At 32.5% G+C, this 25,941-nt stretch overlaps 2 protein-coding genes across 4 annotated transcripts; both read left to right on the top strand.

Annotated features, from left to right (window-relative positions):
- Positions 1–649: 649 nt before the first annotated feature.
- LOC114717098 (chaperone protein DnaJ-like) lies at positions 650–22,125 on the top strand. Of its 3 annotated transcripts, none has more exons than XM_028902177.1 (7): positions 650–766; positions 859–1,025; positions 1,192–1,279; positions 1,422–1,492; positions 21,111–21,167; positions 21,398–21,564; positions 21,659–22,125. In XM_028902177.1, exons 2-6 carry the CDS (start codon positions 918–920, stop codon positions 21,554–21,556), a joined length of 483 nt encoding a protein of 160 aa, XP_028758010.1. In that variant the 5' UTR covers positions 650–766; positions 859–917; the 3' UTR covers positions 21,557–21,564; positions 21,659–22,125. The 3 variants fall into 3 exon arrangements, with proteins under 3 accessions (XP_028758010.1, XP_028758018.1, XP_028758025.1); XM_028902192.1 differs by lacking the exons at positions 650–766; positions 859–1,025; positions 1,192–1,279; positions 1,422–1,492 and adding exons at positions 20,231–20,292; positions 20,385–20,553; positions 20,720–20,807; positions 20,950–21,017; XM_028902185.1 differs by lacking the exons at positions 650–766; positions 859–1,025; positions 1,192–1,279; positions 1,422–1,492 and adding exons at positions 20,219–20,553; positions 20,720–20,807; positions 20,950–21,017.
- A 3,317-nt stretch (positions 22,126–25,442) lies between these two features.
- On the top strand, positions 25,443–25,941 carry LOC114717117 (leucine-rich repeat extensin-like protein 2). The gene has a single exon (XM_028902204.1). The coding sequence runs from the start codon at positions 25,567–25,569 to the stop codon at positions 25,939–25,941; it is 375 nt and encodes a 124-aa protein (XP_028758037.1). The 5' UTR covers positions 25,443–25,566.

The raw sequence follows: 25,941 nt of genomic DNA, 5'->3' as shown, positions 1-25,941 counted from the left end.
GGCGAAAAAACATATCTTTAAAAAATTTTCTGGATGTGGAATAATTGAGAATTAAATTCGAACCAGTCAGGATATTAAACTGTAAGCACCCACACATTTGTCTCTCTGAATGCCTCTTGACAAATCAAATTTGATTCAATTTTCGTCATCATTATTTATTAAAACTACAGTAGATGCTAGGGCTCCAATATAATATAGACATTAATTAATATTTTTTAAAATGCCCCCAATAAATAAAAAGATTTGACCTGAAATAAATAAAATTTTGAAAATACTAATAATAGATAATAATTGAGATTAAAAGTGATAAAATGAAAATTTTTAAAAGTATGAATTAGATAAAAAATTAAATATAAATAATTTGTCATCATAAATTCAAAATTAAATCTTTTATGCAAAGGCTGAGATTTTTTTTTTTTTTGGACTCATATGCAAAGGCTGAGATAAAGTACTCTCTATTGCATTGCACGTGCACGTGGAGGTCCCACAAAAAAAAATTAAACATCAAATAAAATAATAAAAACAAGCCCTCCTTTCCTCGCAAAACTATCTCAGCCTCACATAAATATCAGACTTACGAGCATCCAAAATATCTTCTTCCATGGTCATTCGCTCTTCCCGAACATTCCAGATTCCCATGGCTGCACGCATTTTCCTTTCCAGAACTCCCAATGACTCTCTTCTCCTTATAAAAATACCCAGCCATCTTCACGGCTCCTTGCTTGTTTCCTTTCTTTCGTCAGTAACACAACCAGGGACTTCAAGTGTGAGATTTGAATAGCTTGGTGGCTTTTACGGTCATTGATTATGCCTTTCCATGGTTTTATGTGATTAAGAAGTTGTTGGCTTGGTTGATAGATTTGATGGCTTCTCGTTTAGCCGAATTGGAAGTTTGTGAGTTGAAAAACTGAAGATAAATGGAGATTGGTAGGGGAGGATCGTCGTTCTCTTATTATACCATTCTTGGTATTAGTTCAGATTCAACCAGTACAGAAATAAGGAGAGCTTATCGCAAGCTTGCTCTGGTTAGTGGGTTCTCCTTTGTGTTTTGAAATTTTTAATTCCTTTAGGCCAAAAGTTTAGGGTTATAGATTTGGAAATTGACTCATTTTTATCTTAAGAGTTGGGAATTTCTGAGTTTGAATTATTTGAGGGTACTGATAGGGAGCGGTTCTATTGAATTTGGTGCAGCAATGGCATCCAGACAGGTGGACAAGAACGCCTTCTTTGTTGAGTGAAGCCAAACAGAAATTTCAACAAATTCAAGAAGCTTATTCAGGTAGGGATTATTTGTTTTTCTGGGTCTTGATTGAGAATCGCAATTTAAGACTCTTGGAGTGCAAAGTTCTGGTTTTGGTTTCTTTTATATCTTTGATGGCACCTCGTGTATTGAACTCTGCTCTGGGTTCTTCTTGGAGCAGTTCTATCAGACCACAAGAAAAGAACAGTGTACGATGCAGGGTTATATGATCCTGAAGACGAAGAAGATGAGGTGAGTGTCATGGAAATTTAATATGCGTTTCGAATGCACTTCTTCTTCGTCCTCCGCCTCCTAAACAAAAGATTTGTTTGATCTCTGGTTCAGGGATTTTCTGAATTTATGGAAGAGATGGTGTCTCTCATGGCTCAACTGAGGAGGGAGGTATGTCTCTTCTTCTTCTTCTACTTCACCATGGGCACTTAATTAATTAACTCTGCTCCTCACATCTTATGTGGGACGCAAGAAAATACTGTCTTATATGGAAAGGGAGGTCAAGAGATCATGCCAAATTCTACTTGCTTTATCACACTTCTCTTTTTGGGGGAACATTAGGTGAGATCCAAAAAGAAATATTCATTACCCTAAACCTTAAATTTTGGTTCTTTCAATCTATCTGACATAAAAATAATTTCTTTAACGTTTTAAGAAAATCATCCCAACCAAGCTACGGTCAACTGGTCTGGCCTAATTGAATGAAAGTCAAATTATTTATCTAATATATTTGAATACTACCTCCGGTCCTTAATATAAGACCCCGTTTGACTTTTAGCTTGGTCCTAATTATAAGACCCCAATCTATTTTGTCTTTCATATTTATGCATTTTTCCCAAGATAGTCCTTTTAATAATGATAGCTCTAACCAATATACTTAATTAGCAATGATATTTTAGGAATGACAACACTTATTTATTACAAATAACTAATTTAACTTACTTCCTTAATCTCTTCAAATTAGTCAACTAGGTCTTATAATTAGGACCGGAGGTAGTATATATATTAAAAAGCACGTATACGGTAACTAATATACCATAAAAATTATTAAAAATGAAGATTTAAAACATAAAAATTTTCAAATATTTTGCATATGATAAAAAATTCACGCCAAATAAATTGTGTAGAATCTATTAAAATATATCTACATATACACACAGCACGACAAAATATCAAAATAAACACAGAAAAGATGGATTTTGAACTTATTCAGGGGCAGATGCCTAACTACTTTATTTCATGGGCGATATAATAACTAATTAATAATAACTAATGGCAGCTCAAGCAACAAAATTTCCAGAAGTCCCGCCCCAACCCATTATGTCATTCTGTTTTCTTGTCTAAAGTGGCTGCTGTTACCAAAATGTCAACACATAAGCAAGAATTTCAAAATTCAAAGCACTCTTGATTCAAAGTCAATCCATAACCAAAACCAAAAATATTCATTCCCATATAGAAAAAACATCAGCTTTAAACCCTAAACAAAACTCTTGTCAAAACACACACATATATATCTCCCAGTTCATAACGGAACCATTATTTCAACGCCCTCCATTATTCTTCTTCTCTATAACTACGCATATAAATACTAATACATCAACTCTCCTTTCTGAACACAGCAGATTAATCAGAGTTAATTAGGGTTTCTGGGGAAGCAAGAAGAAGCCATGTGGGGTTTTGGAAGATCTGGTTCGATGAAGTTTCATACAATGTGTGTGTTTGTGGCAGTTATGATAGTTTTGAGTATGGTTTCAAGAAGCGAGTGTGTGAGAATCATAAAGAACTTCAACTTGAGAAGCAGATTCGGAGGCCAACTTCATAAAGGGTCTGTGCCGCGTTCAGGGCCTTCACGGTGTCACCTCGAGCTCAGTCCTCTAAGTTACGACCCTACGTCTTTTCCTGATAGTAATAATTATAATCATCATAGTGATGATGAGGATTATATTGAATGCCCTTAATTATATTATTATTGAAACATGATAATTAAGATTTAATTATTCCATATATATCCTGTTTTTTCATCAGTGTTTTTTTCTTTCTGTATATGTATTTGCCTGTGCTGCTGATGCACTGTACAAGAAAATAATATGGGCCATCCAGGAATACACATATGATTATATTGCAACTTCGAGTCGATTAATATTTATTCTATGTATTTATTTCATTATTGGCTCTCTTTGTATATGTTTTCTTTCTTCATTTTGCTTTTAAAATCTTTCTTGTTTTAGATCTTAAGCACAAATAGTGCCTAAGCAATCTGATCTAATATCTAATATTTCATATGTGCGCGTGTGTGTTCAATCATAATTCAATTCAATTATAATAAAATCATTATCCTGATGATTAACCTTTTCTTATTTCTTGATTCGCTGATTCAATTCAATACGGTGTGCCGCAGTTACGAGACATTTCTTACTGATTTGAATAAAAATGAGGAGGATATAAGGAAGAGGAGAAGGACATTAAACCTAAAGTCGACACGCATGCTTGGAACAAATTAAGCAAAGAAACAAAGAAGAAAATTCTGAGGAGCCATGGATCAGCTTTTAGAGCTGGAAATATGGAATCACATAGTGTACTTTTGAAAGGGACTTACAGCGTTAGAATGGAATGAGAGAGAGACAGAGAGGGAGGAGGGTAGGTAGCTAGGAAGAGAGAGATCTCACGCATTATTACATATCAGTTCCTACCCATCAGCATTTCATATCTCACGAGCATATCTAACCTTTTCTTATATCTACTATTCAGTTTTGTTATTCTCGACTATATATATATAATGGAGACTCTAGATTTGATGTGTCACTATTTGGTTACTATATATCCCATACATTCTGTTTTATTATTTGGCCAAATCATGTTGAAACTACCCTATTTGGACAAAATTATATTGGATCTTATAAGCATGAAAAGGATAAGAAAAATGGGAGAATTTACTTCATTTGGGGTTGACATGTACTAGCTACAATCCGATATTGAATGATTAATTGATTACTCTCACAAAAAGAATTAACCTTTTTTTTGGCTGAAAGATGTTGGAAGTACTATTTTATTTAGAGTTAGGAAGTCGGGCCAGGCTCATAAAGTCGCTTATTTCCCCATAGTTTTAAATCATGCTTAGAAAATTTGGAGGAGAGGCCCAAAAAAAGTGCAAAAAGGCGAAAACAAGCTAGGCTTGAGCTAGGTTTCATTTTTTTTTAATTTTATTTGATTGATTTTTTATTTCATAATCAAACCTAACTCATTAACTGCTTGCCTAGGTCCTACTCCTTTTAATCCTTATTATAAAGAATTTCTAATAACAAATTTTCTCAGATGTATCTAGTACTCTAAAATATTTTGTAGTACGCTCAACAACCTAAAATACTTTTTAGATGCGTCTAACACTTTGAAGTATTTTTTTCCTTGGTATTGGATACATTAAAAAATATTTCACGGTACTGGACATATTTTTAAGAAAATACTTTAGAGTACTCGACATACCACAAGATATTTTAAAGTACTAGATGCATCCAAAAAAATACTTTAAAGTGATGGATGCATCTTAACCTTAATGAGTTGATTGATGAGTTATATCTGGGAAAAAAAAATTACTTTTGGAAGATGCCAAAGGAAGTAACTCTTAATGACACTCACAATCTACCTCATAAGTTCATACAACCGCTCTCTTAGCCTCTCATTTCTTGCTGGATACTCTCTCAGGTTCAAAATATAAGATAAATTTTATCCATTTATATTTATTAAGAAATTGGTTAAAATCAGTTTAAAACAATAAATGTGTAAAGCATGTATTTTTTTCCAATATACCCTTATTAGTGAAGAGAATAAAAAAAAAGATGTAATAAGTGAATCAAGGAGGAAAGAAAATATAATGGGATAAAATTCAAAAAAAAAAAGTCAATAAATGTGTAGACAAAAGTAACTTTTATCTTGTAAAAAAAATTAAGCCCCTCCAATAAAGTTTAATTTATATTTTGAAGCAGAGGGAGTATCATTTTCATTTTCTCACTCAACCTCTTCGTGGCGCTTATGCCTGAATCTCCTCATCACACCTGATGCGGTCCCTAACCACAATAATCCTACCCTCGTCAGAATTGATGCTTTATACTGCTTCGAGTTTTTAATATAAGATTAAATTTGTAGTTCGAATTGAACTCTTAGATTTTATACTACTTCTAGTTTTAAATATAAAAATTAGTTAGAAATTTAATTTATCCTAAATATAAAATTTTAATATACTTTTCTCCATATTTATTTATTTTTTTCCAAAATAGTCCCCATAGTGATTGCACATGTTAAGAGATTTTTCATTCTAACGTACATTATTAACAAGGTATTTTAGAAAAAACAATACTCATTTATTATAAATAACTAACTTAACCAATTTTCTTAACATTTATAAATTAGTTAGCTAACTCATATATATTAAGAATCGAAGGTGGCATTAAAGACCTAATCTAGTATATTAAATTTGGACTTTATTATGTGCACCTTTGTCTATCTCATGTGTTTTTTTCAGGTTCCGTTTGGTTAGAGGGAAAGGAAGAAAAAAATTGAGTGAGTTTGATTTAAAAAAATTAAAGATGAGGGGTTAAAAACTTTTAATTAATTTTTATTATTTTTCCAATTTTTTAAATCAAGATCATTAAAAAAAAATTTTCCTCACCTCTTTTTCATTTCCTTCATACCAAACATAGAGTAAGCATTTTTAGTGTACATGATTTATGTCAGTAATCAATAATCAACACTAAAATAGATTAAAAAAGTCAGATACATTGTCACATGGGATGTGATATATCACTGATCGATTTGAATGAATTGTTACGAATCATTATGTTTTTTTCGTCGTCCGAGAATTGTTATGAACCAGGAACAAATAAAAAGCAAAAAAAAAAAAAAACATGAAGTTGCGACTTTGTTCCCATTTTTTCTTATTTACCTCTGGTCCTATTTATAGGACACGGAGAAGATATTTTTTTATTCTATTTATAAGGTATTGAGAGAAATTTTTATATGAATGTACAATTTTACCCTTCGTTTATTATTGTATTGATTTCGTTTACATGAGGTATAATATATATTAAATAAAGATAAAATTGAAAAGTTATTGAATTTGAAATGAGAGTTAACGAAGTTTAAGATTTTTTTTAATCTGTGTAAAACATATTGAAAATGAGTATAAGGAGTATAAATTACTTGTATTCCAGGTCCGCAAATCAAAAAATGCATTAAATTGATTTTTTTTTTTCACATTTGTCCTTATCAAAGAGAGAGTATCAAAAAATATGTTTTATATTTTCTCTCATTTATTCAAGTTAATGGGGTAAAATTGGAAGGAAAAAAAACTCATTAATTATCCTACAAGTTACTTATAAATAGTAACAAAGTGGTAAACAAAATTTAATGTTTTATCGTGGAACTTTAATGTCGCAAACTCAATTACAAACTTCTAAACTATAATTAATTATTGATTAAATTGATGTTGACACGAAATTATTGAGGCCAAATTGATGCACTAATAATTACATACTACGTAGAAATATACCCAAAAACAAACCATTAATATTATTTTATACCAAGTAGTACTCCTCTGATCCTAGTTATAAGGTACTTCTAACATATTTCATACAAACCAAGAAAAACCTTAAAATACATTAACTCTTCATTAAAATACAATAAATTTTTAACTTTACCCGTATTTAATGTATACACCTTTCAAAAGAAAAAAAACTATCTACACCATAATAAATGAAAGACAAAATAGTACATTCACACTAAAAATTTAATGAAGTGATTTATAAATAAGGCAAAAAAAATTTCCCTCTCTGCCTTATAAATAAGACCGGAGGAGTAACTCATACGATGATAGAAGGGTCAATTAAAGCCAGCTGGTGGTCCGACTCTAAGAAATAATTTAAACTTTAAAGAGCCAATCTTAAACCTATATACATTTAAAATTAGATACATAACAAACTGTTAAAAAATTTGTTAACAAGCCACATCAAAGTCTAATCTAATTTATCCCTATTGAATTAGCTTCTTTTTTTTCAGAAAAAAGGCCAAAACTTACTATTTGACTCAGCCAATGCTAGATCAAATATTATCGAATCAAACAGTTAAAAAATTATGTTCATTTAATTAGTCGGACTCTTTAACTTCCCCGCAGAAAATGTCAGACAATATATATATGTATATACTCCTATATATACTCCTCTGGTTCTAGTTATAAGGAACTTCTAATATGTTTCATACAAACTAAGAAAAATTTTAAACTATATTAACTCTTTATTAAAATATAATAGCTTTTCAACTTTATCTCTATTTAATATATGCACTTTTCAAAAAAATAATTATGTACCCTGTAATAAATGAAAGACAAAATAATACATTCATGCCAAAAATTTAATGAAGTTACTTGTAAATATGATCAAGAAAAACTTTCTCTCTCTATCTTATAAATAGGACGGAGGATTATATATATAAGAATTTCCAATTGTTGAAGATACGCACAGTAGTTAATAGATATGGTTCGTTGAATCTTGTGTTGGCTGTGAGAGTGAGTAGTGCGTGCTTGAGATTCTTACCTGCTAGTCAAAGCATCGGGCTTCTCACATGTCAAACGTAAAACTCTCAGACAGGATTAACATGGCTTTGTTACCACAAGAGTTAATCTTATCTCTATAAAAATCTGCAGGCGGAACAAAAGTATACCATAGAAGGAAGGGAATGCTTCTTTCTAAAGACAGACCCAACCGCATAAATATATATATGAGTGCGTTTGTGTGTATCTCTCAGAAAGGTACTTGCTCAATTCATCATATTCATCTCCTTTTTATTGCACTCAGTTTCTCCTCATGTAGATCCTCCTCCTCCGGAGATTTTTCTTTCTTCTAGCTACTTTATTCTTTTGGTATTATATCGGCCTTTGTCCACTTTATTCTTACATAAATTAATGAACTTATAAAGGATTTTGTTTTTCTCTTATAAGGATTTTGAATCGATGGAAGAAGCTTGGATTTCTGAAGATAGGTGGGTGGATTCCATGCCATGCTCGTCAAGTGAGCAGTCTCTTCCTGTATAATACCCTTCTTTTCGTTGTCTGTTCGACCCTGAACTTAAGCTTCGATTCAACTCTCCATATATATATATATATATATATATATTGCATGGGAAAACATGTAAGTATGCAATATTTCGTTGATATTCTTATTCTTATTGATTAGATCAGATCGTTTTATGAAACCGCTAGAGATCTAAATGAACGTATGCCGGAAAAAAAATGGATATAACAGAGAGAATATGGATTAATAACTCCCGAAATTAGCTAGAAAATGCTTTGGAGAGATCACATACTTTGATGTTGTATGTAATTAATTAGGATTTCTCTAGGGTTTTGTCTTTAAACATATGGCATGGGCAAAGAATTATCACGTTTATCTTTGCATCATCATCATAGGGGAATGAAATCATTCTTTACTGTCTTAATTGTATAAGTAAGATGCAATAATGAGAACAAATTCTTTGGAGCAAGGCTATTAAATGAGTTGTATATGATTTGGTTAGATGCAACTAAAACAAATTTCTGAGGAAGTTTATTAAACGAGTTATACATGATATGGTTGGTCATAGCTAAGGAGTATCCTAAAAGGAGGAGGTCTTTGTATGAGCTGAGAGTTTTATGAATGTGTGTGTGGTTATATATTTTAATCTATAACTCTAGGCTGTTGAGTTTACAAGTTATTTCTACCTATATGCATTTTTTTTCAATCAATTCAATCCTATCTGATGGGAAACTTTCTTATTTCTCTCGTCAACTCATGCTTTTATCAACAGATATTTCTAGTTTTATAAGGCTTCAAGCATTTTGGATTATGGTCTCACAAGAAGCATTCTAAGGCCAGCTGATATTAATCAGTGTTTTTTAAACAATTACACTTGATCTTTCTTTTCATCATTGTTTGAAAATTAAACCATATCGATGAACTGGATATGAGATTACCCTGCCAATTTTAATAATTTTTTTTAAAAATTACTTAAGAAGGAAAAGTTATCTTGGAAATTAATAATTAATAAATATTTCAAATAGAAGATCGGAAGAGAAAATCAAAACACAAAATTAAAAATTTAAAGACAAAAAAAATAAGGGAAAATATTGTACTTGATCTTGTATACTAACATTTCTTTCATATTATCAATTATACAAGAGGTTTGTCTTATATAGTACTCATTTAAATCACCAACAACAAGAAAAAATATACTTCTCTGATCCTAAATGTAGAACCCATTTTGTAATTTAATTTTATAATATAAAAAAGTTTTATATTTAGCATCAAACGAGTATATATATATGTGTGTGTGTGACCTACCCACTAATAATCTACCTTGGACAAAAGGCTTGCCTGAATATTTGGTTTGGGTAGTAACGCAAACTCCTAACAAACAATATTGCTCAACTAACATTAAGCTCTGCTATTCGAGTTATATAAACGTGGAGCCATATAATATGTGTGTGTGTGTGTGTGTGTGTGTGTGTGTCTGTGTGTGTCTGTGTGTCTGTGTGTACGCATGTGAACTTAGTTATTGTAAGTAGGTTTGAAACTATCAAACTCATATATGTGGGTCTTGTATTTAGGACCAGGGAGTATATATTATTGTGGTGGGAGTTCATATTTCTTCTGTGATTATTTAACCAGACAGTCACAGATTTGCTTTAGTACTGTCTGTTAAAGAACGTTGTCGAACATATGCAAATTATATTAAGGGTCAAAGTTAAAGTAATCAGTTACTATATAAAGTTCTTACATTAAGACCCGGAAATAATAATTAAGAATCTGGTAGCAAACTTTGAGGTCGAACAGGCAGCGAATTCAAGGGACACAAGTGCAAGGGACTACTCATTTGACAAGTTTCTGCCATGGAACTCAACACCTTTGGATCGATGCTCTGATCTTTCCGAGTTGTACGAGATTACTGGAGTGAGATCAAAGTTCAAAAGGTGTAATTCCATCATCTATTTATTATTTATGATGTTTTCATAAAGATCCCTGTGGTAGATTTCCGTTTCGAAACTTCTAAAATTTCAGTTGCACTTAATTATTAGCTTGGTAATAGTATGATTGAACTTTATTATCAATACATGTACTTAACAAGTAGGAACTTATATTTGGGTTTTTCGAAAAGAAAAACAAGGGCTAAGGTCGATTGTTCTGTGCAACGTAGACAGTTTGGATGCATCCATTTACAACGAATTTATAAAGCAGAGAGAGAAGATATTTTTTAATCCTATTCATAGGGTACTGAGAAAATTTTTTTGTATGGATGTACAAATTTACCTTTCATTTATTATTGTGTTGACTTTGTTTACATGAGGTATAATATATATTAAATAAGGAGAAAGTTAGAAAGTTGTTGAATTTTAAATGAAAGTTAATAAAGTTTAAGGTTTTCCTTTGGTCTCTGTGAAACATGTTAGAAGTGACTTATAAATAGGACCAAAAGAGTATTACTAATCTTTCAAGAAAGTATAACCTGAACTGCTTCTAATATTTTTACACGAGTTCTTGCAGTAACCATGCTCTTATATTATATTACTTGTTGGGCTTGAAGGGAAAAAAAATCCTAAAAAGGATCTGATTTGTCTTGGGATTATATATGTATCAAGTGTAAATTTTTTTCCGTGCATGTATTAAGTGTAATGGGATGGTCTCATTAGTTTTTTCTTTCTCATGTAAATAAATAATGAAGTTCGAATATAAGAGTTAGAGTAACTTTCTGCACTTCTAATCAAGCAGGCAGTTTAGGAGTTAATTATGGGGATAAACTGTGCAGGCCAGCTGGAGATCCCATAGTTGAAGGCCGCCTAAAATAAGACCAAAATTTCAAACTAATTAATAAATTAATTAAATTTTTTGGTAACGAATTAATTAAACAGTATTCATAAACTGTTATGACCTTCCAGATTTTTTTGTTATAGTTTTATTTCACATTTAAATTATTTTTTAATGTTTTTGAAAAATCACTACTATTAAAGTCAAACTATTTGTTTAATTTATTTGATACAATTAAAAAATACAAGCTAAAAAACAATTTAAAATTAATATGAATGTTAAAAAATGCAAAAGCACTTCAACTAGACCCAACCCATTCAAATAAGTATTTTACTTAGGACAATAAACTTAATTATGAGATTGATGATCACTTGATAATTAATTCTTTTTTTTACTAGTTTTGAAGATCAAACAAACTAATTTCATGGTGGATAACATATTTCCATTCATTTGTTGGGTTTAGCGTGAGGATATATAATATAATAATAATAATAATAATAATAATAATAATAAGTAATTAATAGTAATTAATAATTATGCATAATTAAGCATGGCTAATTGTAAATAAAAGTCAGACATGCATCTCATGATGCATTATGCCAGTTTCTCTTTTCTAAAGTTGCTGCTGCTCGCACATTTTCAATCTGTATAACAAAGGTTTAGACTTCAATTTCAAGCACTGTACTCTCTTGGCTTCAAAATATACCAAAATTAAAGAGAAATCATTCACTCCAACACAGAAAGACCAAACCCCTCATCATAAGCCTTTTGTTCTTTTCTCTTCTTTTCCTAAACCAGTACGTTAAAACCGCCTAATGGGTCATATATATGCAGCGTTACGAATCAAAAACCACAAACAAAACACAAACACCCAGATCGTAACGGAACTACTCAACTATTTCAAGCTAAATAAGCCCCCCATTATTCTTCTTCATCTCTCTATATATAGATTCTTCTTATTCTGATGCATCATACAACTACCAGATCAGATCTCAGAAGAAAGATAAGGCATGTGGGGTTCGGGAAGAAGATCTGGTTCGATGAAGCTTGGAGTGTTTGTGTTCCTGGCTGGAATAATAATGATAGTGATGTGCATGGTTCCAGGAAGCGAGGGCGTCAGAATCATAAAGCAATTCAACTTCAAAAGCCCTTTGGAAGGCCAACTTCCAAAAAAGCCAGTGCCACCTTCTGAGCCTTCTCATTGTCACTACATTGCCCTCAGTCCTCGAACTTATAACCCTACCTCTATTCCCGGCACTGATTCTCAGGATTACGTAGATTGCCCTTGATTGATTATAACTAGGATTGCACACATGTCCAGTCCTAGAATATAATAAGCCAAGTACTACCCCACACAAATATTTGTGTTTGCAATAAGTTTTGATTATATTTTTAGTTTCAGTATACTATTGGTTATCACATGCTTGCATTGTAAGACGATTAATAAACTATATATGCATATTTGCTCTCTTATTTGCTCAATATGCTCTCTTGGTTCATCGGAAACTAACCCTGAGCCGGTCCACTTCCTTTGGATTACTTCTTTCATTATTTCTTTACGAAGGTTACAATGTCTGAACGATGGTGTGTATATATAACATAACATAGGAAATTTCACGTGGCAAATTTTAATATGATGAAGACGCATTAGTTGGGCGTCTCCATCAATTAGAATTACCAGCTTTTATAAGATATCGATTATTCTAAAGCATTTAATAACTGATAGTGGTTTGAATCTAACTTAATCATAAGACTTCTAGCATATAATTCCAAAATTTATTTATTTTGATTTCTAATTTTCTTGATGCCCTTTAGCTTTATTTCCATCATTTTTCATATCCTATAATTTTGGAATTAAATTTTTAATAAATACTAGATTATGATAATGAAGCAATTAATGGCAAACTTAAGCATCAGTCCCAGGAGTCCCACATGTATCCCATCATTTCATTCTGTTTACAATATATATTCTTCTTATTTTCTTATACTCTAAATATGTATATAAAGCGATCAGATATATGTATATATATTCTTCTTCTGAATTCTGAATATATACAACAGAGTACGTAGAGTTGATTAGGGTTCTTGGGAATGAAGCAAAAGGAAAGAAGCAGCATGCCATCCAAGCCGTGTGTTGGAAGATCTGGTTTAGATAAACTTAAATTGGAAGGTTTCTGAGCCATGCGCACAGGAACGTTAGTTTTGTGTATGATGCGTCAGAATCATAAGGAAGCTCAACTTCCAGAAGAACTTTCTAGAGCCAACTTCCAAAGTAGGGGCTGTGATAGAAATACCTTCAGGTCTTCACTACAGTAACATCGTATTCTTTTTACTTTATTCACTCTTTCTCTGTATTTGACTGTGACTTGAACTTCTCTGCTGCTGCTCTGTGTGTGTGTGTGTGTGTGTGTGTCGATGATTAAATGGGGAAAGAAATTAAACCTAACTAACTACCTAGGAACGCATGGCACCGGCCAGAAACAACAATTAAATTCTGGGTGGCCATGGATCAGCTTTATTGCAGCAACTGTGGAACCATATAGTGTACTCTTGAGAGGGACTGTGCATATGTCGCCATCGAATGTGAATGAGAAAGGAGAGTGAGAAAATAGAAAAGTTGGTTGGCTAGTTCAGAAAATAAAAACCAGCATAAATGGATGAAAATGAGAATGGAGGTAGGGGAAAAATTAGTTAAGTTAGGTAAGCAGACACAAGATGCATTAGAGAAGAGTCTACCTATTATCATATTTCATGCCACACGAGCACATCTAACCTCTCACTTCTCAAACTCATACATCTACTATTCATTTTTTTGTTTAAATTTAATATTTTATTAATATAAAAGCTAATTGACTAATTTGAGTAATAAAGTGTGTTAAGTTGTTAGTTGTAATAAATAAGTGTTACCTTTCATAAAATACTAATCATGTATTAGTATTAAATAGAACTATCATTTAATGAAACTTTTAACACGTGCAATCAGTACAAGAACTATTTTGAAAAGAATAGATATAAATAATATAAGAGACAAAATAGATTAGAATTTTATATTTAAAACCAAATTGAAAGTTAAATTAGCTCTTATATTAAGAATTGGAAATAGTATTTATTAAGGGCAGGACGAAGGATGCATTAATTAATTAAGATCGGGAATGTGTTAGTTAGTGACTCTGATTATATATAAAGGATACTCTATGGACGTGTTGCGATGTCAAAGTAGTTGAATTCTCACCAAGGCAGTGCTTGGTACGAGGGATTTGGAGGGGAACGAATGGAAGGAGAAAGATTTTGCTCCCTTCCCTTGTTTGGCTCTATGAAATTTTCAGGAGGGGAGAAAAAGTTTTTTGAAATTCTCCCTTGCTTCCCTCCCTCTAAAATTAAGGCGATCTGGAAAGAAAAAGTAATATTTTCACTTATACATGATATTATTTTTCTAGTCTTGTTTATAAGGTACTTTCAAATAGAACAAGTTTTGAGACTTCTCATCTTGATGAACACCCTAAACTCATTAGATCTGAATGATTCAGATCTCATGCGAACCGTTCAGATTTTAGATTTTTAATTAATTATTTTTAAACAGAAAAATTATTTTTTTCCGAAAAATGATGGTTAAAAGATTATCTTTATTTTATATAATGTACCAATTAAAATAATTATTTTAAATAAATAAAAATAACGCATAAACCTAAACCATCCAAATAAAATATGAATGGTCCAATCTGATGAGTTTAAAATACTCATCAAAGTAACGATATCGTAACTGGTTCCGTTTAAGGTACATATATTTCACACAGACTAAGAAAAACCTCAAACTGCATTAACTCTTTATTAAAATATAAAAACTTTTTAACTTTACCCCTATTTAATATATACACCTTTTTTTAAAAAAACTATCTACACTATAATAAATAAATGAAAAAATAGTACATTCATACTAAAATTTTTATGGAATGACTTATAAATAAGTCTAAAAAATTTTTTTCTCTCTCAATCTTATATATAGGAGTATAGGACCAAAGGAGTATACCTTTTATTATTTTCAATATGCCTAAGTTACCCTTCTCATCTTTTAAAAAAGGAACCATGTTTTTGTCTCGTCGTTGTCTTCGAAGTCCAGCCCGATCTGAACACTTCTGCCACTGCAAACTCCATTTCTGGACGAAGCTTTCAATATCTGGGCAAGCGTTTCGAAACTATGAAACTTGTCAAACTGAAACTTCTACTTTTTCTTGCTACGGCTCTCATCACCAAATTTCAATTTAAAGTTTAAACATGCTACCAAATATAATTATTCCTTATAATTATATTTATTTAATATTAATAATTATAAAATTATAATTTTATATATTAAATATTATTCATAAGTATATTTTATTAAACATTTACGAAGTTTGGAAAAACAACTCAAATAAGATGAGATTAAAGATGTCCATATAAAAATATTTTTTCCTCCCATCTCATACTGAACTAAATAAAGTAACATTAAAATTCCTCTCCTCTTATTAATCATCATATTAAGCCAAATAAGATAATATTAAAAGTCCTCCCCTTCCTCCACCTCCCTTCCCCTCTATTAAAATCCTTCCTCTTCCCCTCACTCTATTGAGCCAAACATTGATTATTGTGGACCGATTTGGAAGAGGTGTGTTGTGAAAGATGGTTAAACCCTCACCAAAGAGAGAGGTTAATTAACGTACATCCTCACCTTTGATTAGTTCTATTGTAAACATTGATTATTGGTTAACGAGATTCATTTTTGTGCAGTGCATCTTACAGAAACTTATTGGTGTTACTTTAAACTTTAGTTTCTCCATATTTTACCGTAAGTGAGAAACCTATATATAGCTACTCACTTCATGGATTTGGGTGTCAGTTGTCCCCTCTGCTGTCCTCAATTTTTCCCTACTTCCCAAATTTTTTTCTTGTGTCTTTTTATCATTAAATTTTACATAAAATGAATAAATTTTTGATATCTGATGGGTTGAAAATGGGGCGATTTTTCATGCTTCTATGATTTTTTAAAGAATTTGTAAAAGAAGTTACACCAATATTGGAGCATCTATTTTTTTTTTGAAAAATCATAAAAATTTGAAAACTACGATATTTTTCTCATAGTAAGGTATTAAAATTTCATTCATTTTATGTAGAATCTAATACTAAAAATGGCAAGGAAAAAAACATTTGGAATTACAAGTAAATTAAGGGACAGCAAAGGAGGCAGCCGACATCCCAAATCCTCAATACACTGGGTTGGTGAAGCATCTCAGATGAATTCAAGCATATACCTGTGCGCGTGAATTTGTCACCTGCTAGTCAAAGCAAAGCTAGAATTCAGATGGCTTTAATTATCTCCCACGTTCATGAGATGCTACTGTTTCCCCTTTTATATATACTCCTCCGGTCCTTAATATAGGACCCAATTCTTGAGTTGGTTTTGGTCCTAAATATAAGACTCATTTCTCCTATTTATCAATTTTCTCTAAATTACCCCTATGGATACCCCTCAGCCATAGTCAAATAGAAGAGGAAGATGAGGTATTAAGAAAGATGATTATGGTGTTTTAGGAAAAATGTGTGATTTTTCTTATAATTAACTAACTTACCTAACTTCCTTAATCTAATCAAATTAGTTATGGGTCTTATATTTAAGGAGAGTATGATCACATCTCATATATATCCATGGAAGGAAGCATACATATATACATATATGTGTGTGTGTATTTACGGATTGTTGTTGTTGATGAAGAGGCATGGGTGAGTGGGATTGGGCGCTGTGCTTGTCACTTGAGTAGTCTCTTCTTGTGGACTACCCTTCTTTTCATTGTCTGTTCGACCCCGAGGAATTTAAAGAAAAAAGCTTTCATTATACGACAAACTTTTTTTAGGGTACTATGGCGAACTTTGAGGTCGAACAGGCAGCGAATCTGAGGTATCAGCAAGGGACTATACATTTGACAAGCTTCTGCGTACAATCCAGCATCACCCCTTCAATTCCTCACTCGATCGTCTCGTACGTTTTGGCTGGCAACAAACCTGTCAGGTACGTGCTCTCTCTCTCTCTCTCTCTCTCTCTCTCTCTAAAAGGTATAGATTAATATGATTGACCTCCTTTGACTTTATGTTTGCAAGCTGAGTTTGTTCATGCATATACCAGATTCTTGTCCCTAAGACACTTCCAACTACTTCATCAGAATATCAAAGAAAGGGGGTTAAGTCATTAAATTTGTTTGAAAAAGAATTCAAATTTATCCTTATTTGAAACCACGAATCATATCATGAAAAAGCGAAGAAAAATTGTACCAAACTTTGAATAACAGCAATATTGAAAAACATAATGCCTGAAGAGTGCCTTACAATAAGAATTATAGCGGTGTATATGAATGTGTTAAATTAATGTTGTTTGGGTGCGGATTTTGAATAAGAGTATATGATGCTTATACTCGTTTGTTCTTGAAAACAGATGCGTCTAAGAACAAATGAGTATAGTCCCATATATTTGTTTTTTTGAGCTGAATAGTACGAAAATTTTATCCCAAACCTTATAGGAAAATAACAGAGTATACTCGGAAAAACCAGGAAAAAAAAAAAACCAACAAAGCTTATCCGACAAAGTACAAACGTCATACGAGAATTGTATTCCAAACCTTATAGGAAAATAACAGAATACACTCGGAAAAACCAGAAAAAAGACCCAACAAAACTCACCCGACAAAGTACAAACAAATACAAACCAAAGAGGCCACACGTAATTAGCCTATACCAGTTTTTGTGACTGAACCAGAAAAAAGGGAAGAAATATCCTTTTGCAGGACAGAATTTTAAAGGGATGGTGGCCCTGTGAAAGCCATCCACATGGTACCATTCCCTTCATAACCAGCACTGCCAAACAATCTGCAGCCGCATTACCTCTCTTGGAAACCAAAGAGAGAGACCAGTTATTTGATGCATTCCAACGTTTGATGCACTGATCAAGAACCTCCTCACATTCACATTCCTTCAAGACCTGTTGCTTCAACCTACAAAATAACTCCTTACAATCAGTCTCAATAATAATTTGATCATTTGTAATGATTTCATGACAATTAAAGGCTTCTAAGGCTGCGAAGCATTCAGCCATAAAGGGGGAATTTGCTTTTACTTCCTTTCCAAATCCCCCTACAAACTCTCCTCTGCTACCCCATATATTTGTTTATTTTGAAAGAATATATGAGAGTAAGCACGTTATACTCATCTGTTGCCTATATCAGACAAATTTAAGTAGTTTTTCTTCTGTTTTACAAGAACAGACAAGTATTGTAGATGAAAATGATACATTTTGTTGTAGCGTTATTTTGGGAACTTTTTGTGTCTCTATCATAGGTCATTTACTCATTTGTGCAGCTAAAATTGGAGTGGAGTCCTCTTCATTAGTGTTTTATATAATTGCAAACATGATTTGATCTCAGTAGAAATGTAGCAGCTTTAGGGAATGATTTAGCACTCATCTTCATATAGCTTCTCCTTCTACTTGGTTGGAGACCTCACCATTTTACATACATTGTTGGCCAAAAAATTTACATGCTTTAATGAGTGAAGTATAGAATATAATTGCGCTTTAAAAAGGATTAAAATAATCGGATTGAAGAGTTCTAATGAGGTATATTATTGCTTTGCTATGTTTACTCCCTCTAGTAATAAATATTGAAAGTGGTTTATAATTAATACCGGATAGAGTATATATATGATTAAATGAAGAAATTGGAAGGCTTTGGCCAGCTTTGACCCCTTGTAATTGAGAACATTTACTTGATTAAAGTATTGAAATCTAGATTAAATATATTTGATTACGAAGTAATATTTTTTCAAATACAGAGGTATAGAGAGTAATGGAGAACATTTACCTTATTGTATATTTCCTCCGTTTTAATTTATAAACTATTTTTGGACCAAATTGCAAATACCAATAAACCTCATTAAATTAGTTCGTAATATTATTTTTTTTCCAAAAAGAAGTACTCTTCCGGTCCTTAATATAGAACCTAATTGTTGAGTTGATTTTGGTTCTAAATATAAGACCGATTTCTCATATTTATCAATTTTTTCTAAATTACCACTATAAATGCTCTCTCAACCATAATTAAGTAAGAAGAGGAAATGAGGAAATTAAAAAAATGATTATGATGTTTTAGGAAAAACATGTCATTTTTTTATAATTAACTAACTTACATAACTTTTTTAATTTAATCAAATTAGTTAAATAGATCTTATATTAGAGATCGGAGGAGTATAAACTTTGCGCCCTCCATTTAACAGTGACTTCTAATTAACTCACACTTCATTAGCGAAGTGAAGGGTTTTTTTAAGACAAAGTCATTAATGATCATTGTTCTCTTCAAAATTCGTAAATTATTCTGGAAAAAATGGTTTATACGAAATCGAAACAGAGGTCTAGAGAGTTGTATTCTTTCTGGCGAAAAAAACATATCTTTAAAAAATTATCTGGATGTGGAATAATTGAGAATTAAATTCGAACCAGTCAGGGTATTAAATTGTAAGCACCCACACATTTGTCTCTCTGAATGCCTCTTAACAAATCAAATGTGATTCAATTTCCGTCATCATTATTTACCAAAACTACTGTAGATGCTAGGGCTCCAACATAATATAGAGATTAATTATTTTTTTTTAAAATGCCCCCAATAAATAAAAAGACTTGACCTGAAATAAATAAAATTTTGAAAATACTAATAATAAATAATAATTGAGAGTAAAAGTGATAAAATGAAAATTTTTAAAAGTATGAATTAGATAAAAAATTAAATATAAATAATTTGTCATCATAAATTCAAAATTAAATCTTTTATGCAAAGGCTGAGATAAAGTACTCTCTATTGCATTGCACGTACACGTGGAGGTCCCACAAAAAAAATAAATTAATTAAACATCAAATAAAATAATAAAAACAAGCCCTCCTTTCCTCGCAAAACTATCTCAGCCTCACATAAATATCAGACTTACGAGCATCCAAAATATCTTCTTCCATTTCACCAAAAAACAAAAATATCTTCTTCCATAGTCATGCGCTCTTCCCGAACATTCCAGATTCCCATGGCTGCACGCATTTTCCTTTCCAGAACTCCCAATGGCTCTCTTCTCCTTATAAAAATACCCAGCCATCTCCATGGCTCCTTGCTTGTTTCCTTTCTTTCGTCAGTAACACAACCAGGGACTTCAAGTGTGAGATTTGAATAGCTCGGTGGCTTTTACGGTCATAGATTATGCCTTTCCATGGTTTTATGTGATTAACAAGTTGTTAGCTTGGTTGATAGATTTTGATGAACTTCTCGTTTAGCCGAATTGGAAGCTTGTGAGTTGAAAAACTGAAGATAAATGGAGATTGGTAGGGGAGGGTCGTCGTTCTCTTATTATACCATTCTTGGTATTAGTTCAGATTCAACCAGTACAGAAATAAGGAGAGCTTATCGCAAGCTTGCTCTGGTTAGTGGGTTCTCCTTTGTGTTTTGAAATTTTTAATTCCTTTAGGCCAAAAGTTTAGGGTTATAGATTTGGAAATTGACTCTTTTTTTTCTTAGGAGTTGGGAATTTCTGAGTTTGAATTATTTGAGGGTACTGATAGGAGGCGGTTTTATTGAATTTGATGCAGCAATGGCATCCAGACAGGTGGACAAGAACGCCTTCTTTGTTGAGTGAAGCCAAACAGAAATTTCAACAAATTCAAGAAGCTTATTCAGGTAGGGATTATTTGTTTTTCTGGGTCTTGATTGAGAATCACAATTTAAGACCCTTGGAGTCCAAAGTTCTGTTTTTGGTTTCTTTTATATCTTTGATGGCACATCGTGTATTGAACTCTGCTCTGGGTTCTTCTTGGAGCAGTTCTATCAGACCACAAGAAAAGAACAGTGTACGATGCAGGGTTATATGATCCTGAAGACGAAGATGAGGTGAGTGTCATGGAAATTTAATATGCGTTTCGAATGCACTTCTTCTTTGTCCTCCGCCTCCTAAACAAAAGATTTGTTTGATCTCTTGTTCAGGGATTTTCTGAATTTATGGAAGAGATGGTGTCTCTCATGGCTCAAGTGAGGAGGGAGGTGTGTCTCTTCTTCTACTTCACCATGGGCACTTACTATTAGTTGGCGTATTTGGAAAGATTGATTCAAAAAGCAATGCTCTTCTTCAATCTTCATTATTGTGCATTTACTTTTAAACTAAGATATCTCCCAAATCAAAATCCAAATTTTTCTTCGAAAGTGAAGGAATGGTTGCATAGGGTATAGAAATGAAATTCCTGAACGAACATGAAAAAGATGTTTGGTTGCAGGAAAAGGATTATTACAGTATGGAGGAGTTACAGAGCATGTTTACTGAGATGGCTCAAGATTTCAATCAGTCACCTTCATGGCGTTGCGGCGCCTCCGTTATTGATGAGTCCCCTCAATCCGCAAAGAGGATCCGTTTGGAAAAACATGGGAGAACCTAATACTAAATGTAATACCTACACGCTATCTCACTTGAATTGCAATTCAATACAATTGTTGATGCCAGTCTTCTTGTGGCTTGCTTGTTAAAATTTTTGCTCCAATGTGGCGGTGGTGATGATGAAGATGATGAAGAACATGTGGCTTTCGAGAGTGATTCTGAAGTCAGAAACCTGAAATGGAATGTAAATGAAGAACTCACATTTTCGACCTATAGGCCATTGGATTGTAATTGTTAGCGCCAGTTTTGTTATGAGAATAGGATGGAAGTGATTTTGTTTGTTTCTGGAGATTTTGATGAACATTTTGCTGAGAGAAAGGTTTGGGGAAATTTGCTGAATTCTATTTTTGGTTTGGGTTTGGCGGTGATGGCTCAATTTGTACTAAACTGTGAAAGTTGATGTCATGAGAGTCATATTATGGAGTGCTTGCTTCTTCTTTTTTTTTTTTTTGGGGGGGGGGGGGCTTGGGGGGCTTGCTTGTTTGAAAGGATGCTCATTTCTAAGTTTCTGATTTGGTGTTGTGTATTACGCACACACAAGATTAAGGGGAAATATCTTTGTTCAGAGCTTGTTAATGTGCTTATGTAAACTGTTTTTTGGTATGGCCAACTTATCATAATTTATTCAAATAATCATAGCTTTGTTTGTGAATGGATAAAATTTTGTAATTTAATTTAGAAATAAATATTTATTTAAATAATAGAGGGCAGGTTGGTCTGCCCATTAAAATGACCTATAAACGGTTTTTCTTTTCAATTGTGAGTACGTGAAAGTCTAAGTTGTAGAACTGGACCAGCTCAGCTTCTATTTTTTTTTTTTTTGGGTTAAAGTATAGGTGTCTTCTTATTAGAAGTAATCCTATTTAAGGTATTGTCGAGTGCTAAATATTGGCACCTTTGTAATCTTATTCGAGACATTATCGAGTATTAAATGTAGGTATCTCTTTCAGTCGAGGTTTGAATCTTAATTCGTCATGTTGTGAGGAATTAATCATTTCTGCTAGACTGGTAGCTCAGGTTCTTGTTATTTAGAGAGGAGTGATTGCAGGCTGGTCTGGGCCTGTGAAGAACTTGGGCTCTACTGCTCGGTTTAAATTTTATGGATTGGGCGCGCTCTTTAAATTTAATTTCCATCACGTCAGCCCAAAATAAGGGCATCAATGTTTTTGGGGTCAAAGTTGAAAATCTAATTCTATTTAAATAGATCAACCCATTCTAAGTCACCTAAAACGCAACAACCCAATCGACCCATTTGAGCACCCAAATAAAAATGAATTTTTTTCCCAAGCACACAAAAGGTCAACTCCGTTTTTTATGTTTGAAGTGTTTGTTTTTGTCTTCTTGGTAATTTTAAACTCAAATGGAGAGCAGTATAATTAACTGTGTGCAAAATATGACTAAGAAATTATTTAATTAACTAATTCCAAGTGACACGAGCCAAAAAGCTTAATTGTAAATCATTAGAAAAGTATGGTGTCTGCTTCATGCCTTCATCATTGGATATGTATATATGATCGAATAGAATAAAATAAATCATGGGGATGGAAGAGAACAGAGAGCATTATTCCTTACAAGTGTGGAGAAGCTCCCAAAAGGGATTGTTAAGTTAAAAATAAAAAATAAAATTATTTATTTGTCTGAATGAGGAAAATGGACCCAAAATATCAAAAGGGGGATTCTCACAACACATCACAAAGATGCCTTTATAAAAATGGGACGGTGAGGGAATCCATTCTTTTCATTTTCCTTTTGTCTGCTTTTTCTCCCTCCATTTCCTTTTTTTTAATTTTTTAAAGGAATGCCCCAACACTTTTCTTTTGGAGAAAAATATATTAGCTTTTCTAATTTTACCCAACTCAACAAACACTACATTCGAAACATATTGAACACCTCATGATCAAGACTCCCTAACAGTCTTTATTAAATATGCTTACAATATTAAAGGAAAAAAAATAAAAGAAGCGTATGATTAATTGATTGGCCAAATTGCTTGGTTTTCAATTAATTGTTTCCCTTTTTGAGCCAGCCAAAATGAACCAAAAATGAGTACTCATTTCTAATCAGACTAATTAGTCTAATTCAATTATAACAATAGTTAAAACACTCTATTTAATTGTCAATCTCCCCAAAAAAAAGGGGGGGGTCAAATTTTCATGAAAATTTGAGGTTTGAAGTATTGTTGCTTTATTTATGCACACACAAACAGAGAGGTGAGAAGAATAAGTCAAAAATTTAAAATAAAAATAAAAAAAAGAATAAAGGGCAATGAGAAAGGGAAGTGTGAATTGGGATGACTCAAAAGGTACACAAGTCCAGTGGGATGGTGACTTATAACTCCTTCTAATTGAAGGGTTATGACTTAAGAGTCCTACAAGACAAGACAAGGTCGGTGTATATACAGGAAATGTATGCATGTGCCCTCATTATTATTATATATGGTTAGAATCAAATGCATGTGCACAATGTTGATGTATCTATGACTTAATATTTACACCTCATTTGTTGTTTCTCTTTTTCTTTATTTAAATCAACTTTGAATCTTAAACATAATTTTTGATTGGTTCAGTTCCCTTAAGTAAACCTAAGAGGTCAAATAATGAAAATGTTAAAAAAAATATTAAAAATATTACTCTCAATTGAAGACAATATTTGGATTCGACTTGATATATTAGTCTATTTGATATAATATAATTATATAAAAATAAGAAAAAATGGCAAAAAAAGACTGTCGAAATGGAAAAGTTGTACACAGGAACCGGTTTATAAAAATTATTGTCAAACTTAAACTAATATTGTCATGAGTCGTTATTTACAATTTTTTTATTTCAGCCATTTTTTTACTATTTTTCCTAAAATAATTATTTTTTAGATCAAATCTTTTTTTATTGAAGATAATCTTATTCGAGATACTGTCAGATACTAAATACATAGCTTCTTTCAATAGGAATTCTATATAAAACAACTCTATTACAATGAATGTAAAGCTTTTTTTTTTTTAATCTCAAAAGGACAGAAGATTTTAATTTTCTATTGTAGAATAATAATGGATGGGAGGATAGTCAATGATATGGCTAGTTTTGATGGAAGCAGGGGATGGATCATGCATGTGGCAACATGCACAATACCCAAAAGAGAAGGTTTTGTCATGTGAATCAATAATAAAACCTTCACCATATTCACCTCAAAATGCTTTAATACTCTGTTTTTTTCACACATTATTTTTTCAGAACAACAAAAAAAAGGGTCTAAATACTCTGTTTTTGGGGTAATGAAGGAATCGCCTTTTCCCTTTTTGCAACCTATGATTATGGTTCCTATTATCTCTCACTTCAATCCTCAAACTACCTTTTTGCTGCTGATCATTGCATCGATTACTTCCCCTTTAAGCTTCTTAATTCACAACTGGAACTAACTTATAGATATGAAAGTTTATCCAAACAAAAAAAAAAACTTATAGATATGAAAGGCCATCATTTGTTAATCAAACATTAAACCCACTTGTGCCAGCAGAAAAGAAACATAATTCGCTTAAAAAGTTCGTCCAAACTTGATATAAATCACATTAAATAATCTTAAAATTCTTTTATTGAACTGAAGTTATATGGACATAAGATGACAATAAATCTGGTGGCAAAAGAAGACAACAATAAATCTATATCAAATGGATGGGTAAAGTACAATAAATATCATTAACTCACATTGCAGACTTAATAAAATGTCAAATTTCAACTGTCCAAATGTAAAATTTATTTAAAAAATTGGAAAAATATAAATTAAAATACCATATATATGACAGTTTTCAATTTTGATTTATAAAAAAGAGAACCAGACTTAACTCCAAAGGCATTTTGCTCTTTTTAAAGTTCCCATGCACCTCAAGTAACGTAAGAAAAGAAATCCCTCTCTCTCTCTCTCTCTAAAACCAAACTTCATCACATTACAGCTCACACCCACATCTCCTAAGTTTTGCAATTCTTCAGTCTCATTTCTGAGCATCAAATTCAGCTTCCAATGGCTCTCAATTTCATCTTCCTCCTCATTCTCTGTCTCACTGTTCCTCTCCAAGTCGTGTATTCTTCTAGGAAGTTGGATGAAACCACCGTGCCGGCCGGCGATCGGAAATGCTCGCCCTGTGGTGACTACAGCTCTCCACCACCCCCTCCTCCTGCGCTTCCACCGCCATCTCCGCCGCCTCCTTCCCCAAAGAAATCACCTTCACAGTATTGTCCGCCACCGCCACCGCCCCCTTCTTTCATCTACATAACCGGTCCTCCCAGCAACCTGTATCCGGTGGATGAGAACTTCAACAGCGCAAGTCGCCGGAGTTTTCTGCCGGCGGCAGCCGTATTGCCGGGCTTGTTGACCTTGCTTCTGGGCTTTTGGTGA

The sequence above is a fragment of the Neltuma alba genome, unplaced genomic scaffold (assembly GCF_004799145.2).
Source record: "Neltuma alba isolate B1F8T4 unplaced genomic scaffold, ASM479914v2 tig00002116_pilon, whole genome shotgun sequence".
NCBI classification, from domain to species: Eukaryota; Viridiplantae; Streptophyta; class Magnoliopsida; order Fabales; family Fabaceae; genus Neltuma; species Neltuma alba.
The sequence above is the reverse complement of the archived record's forward strand: the minus strand, read 5'-3'. Positions and strand labels throughout refer to the sequence as shown.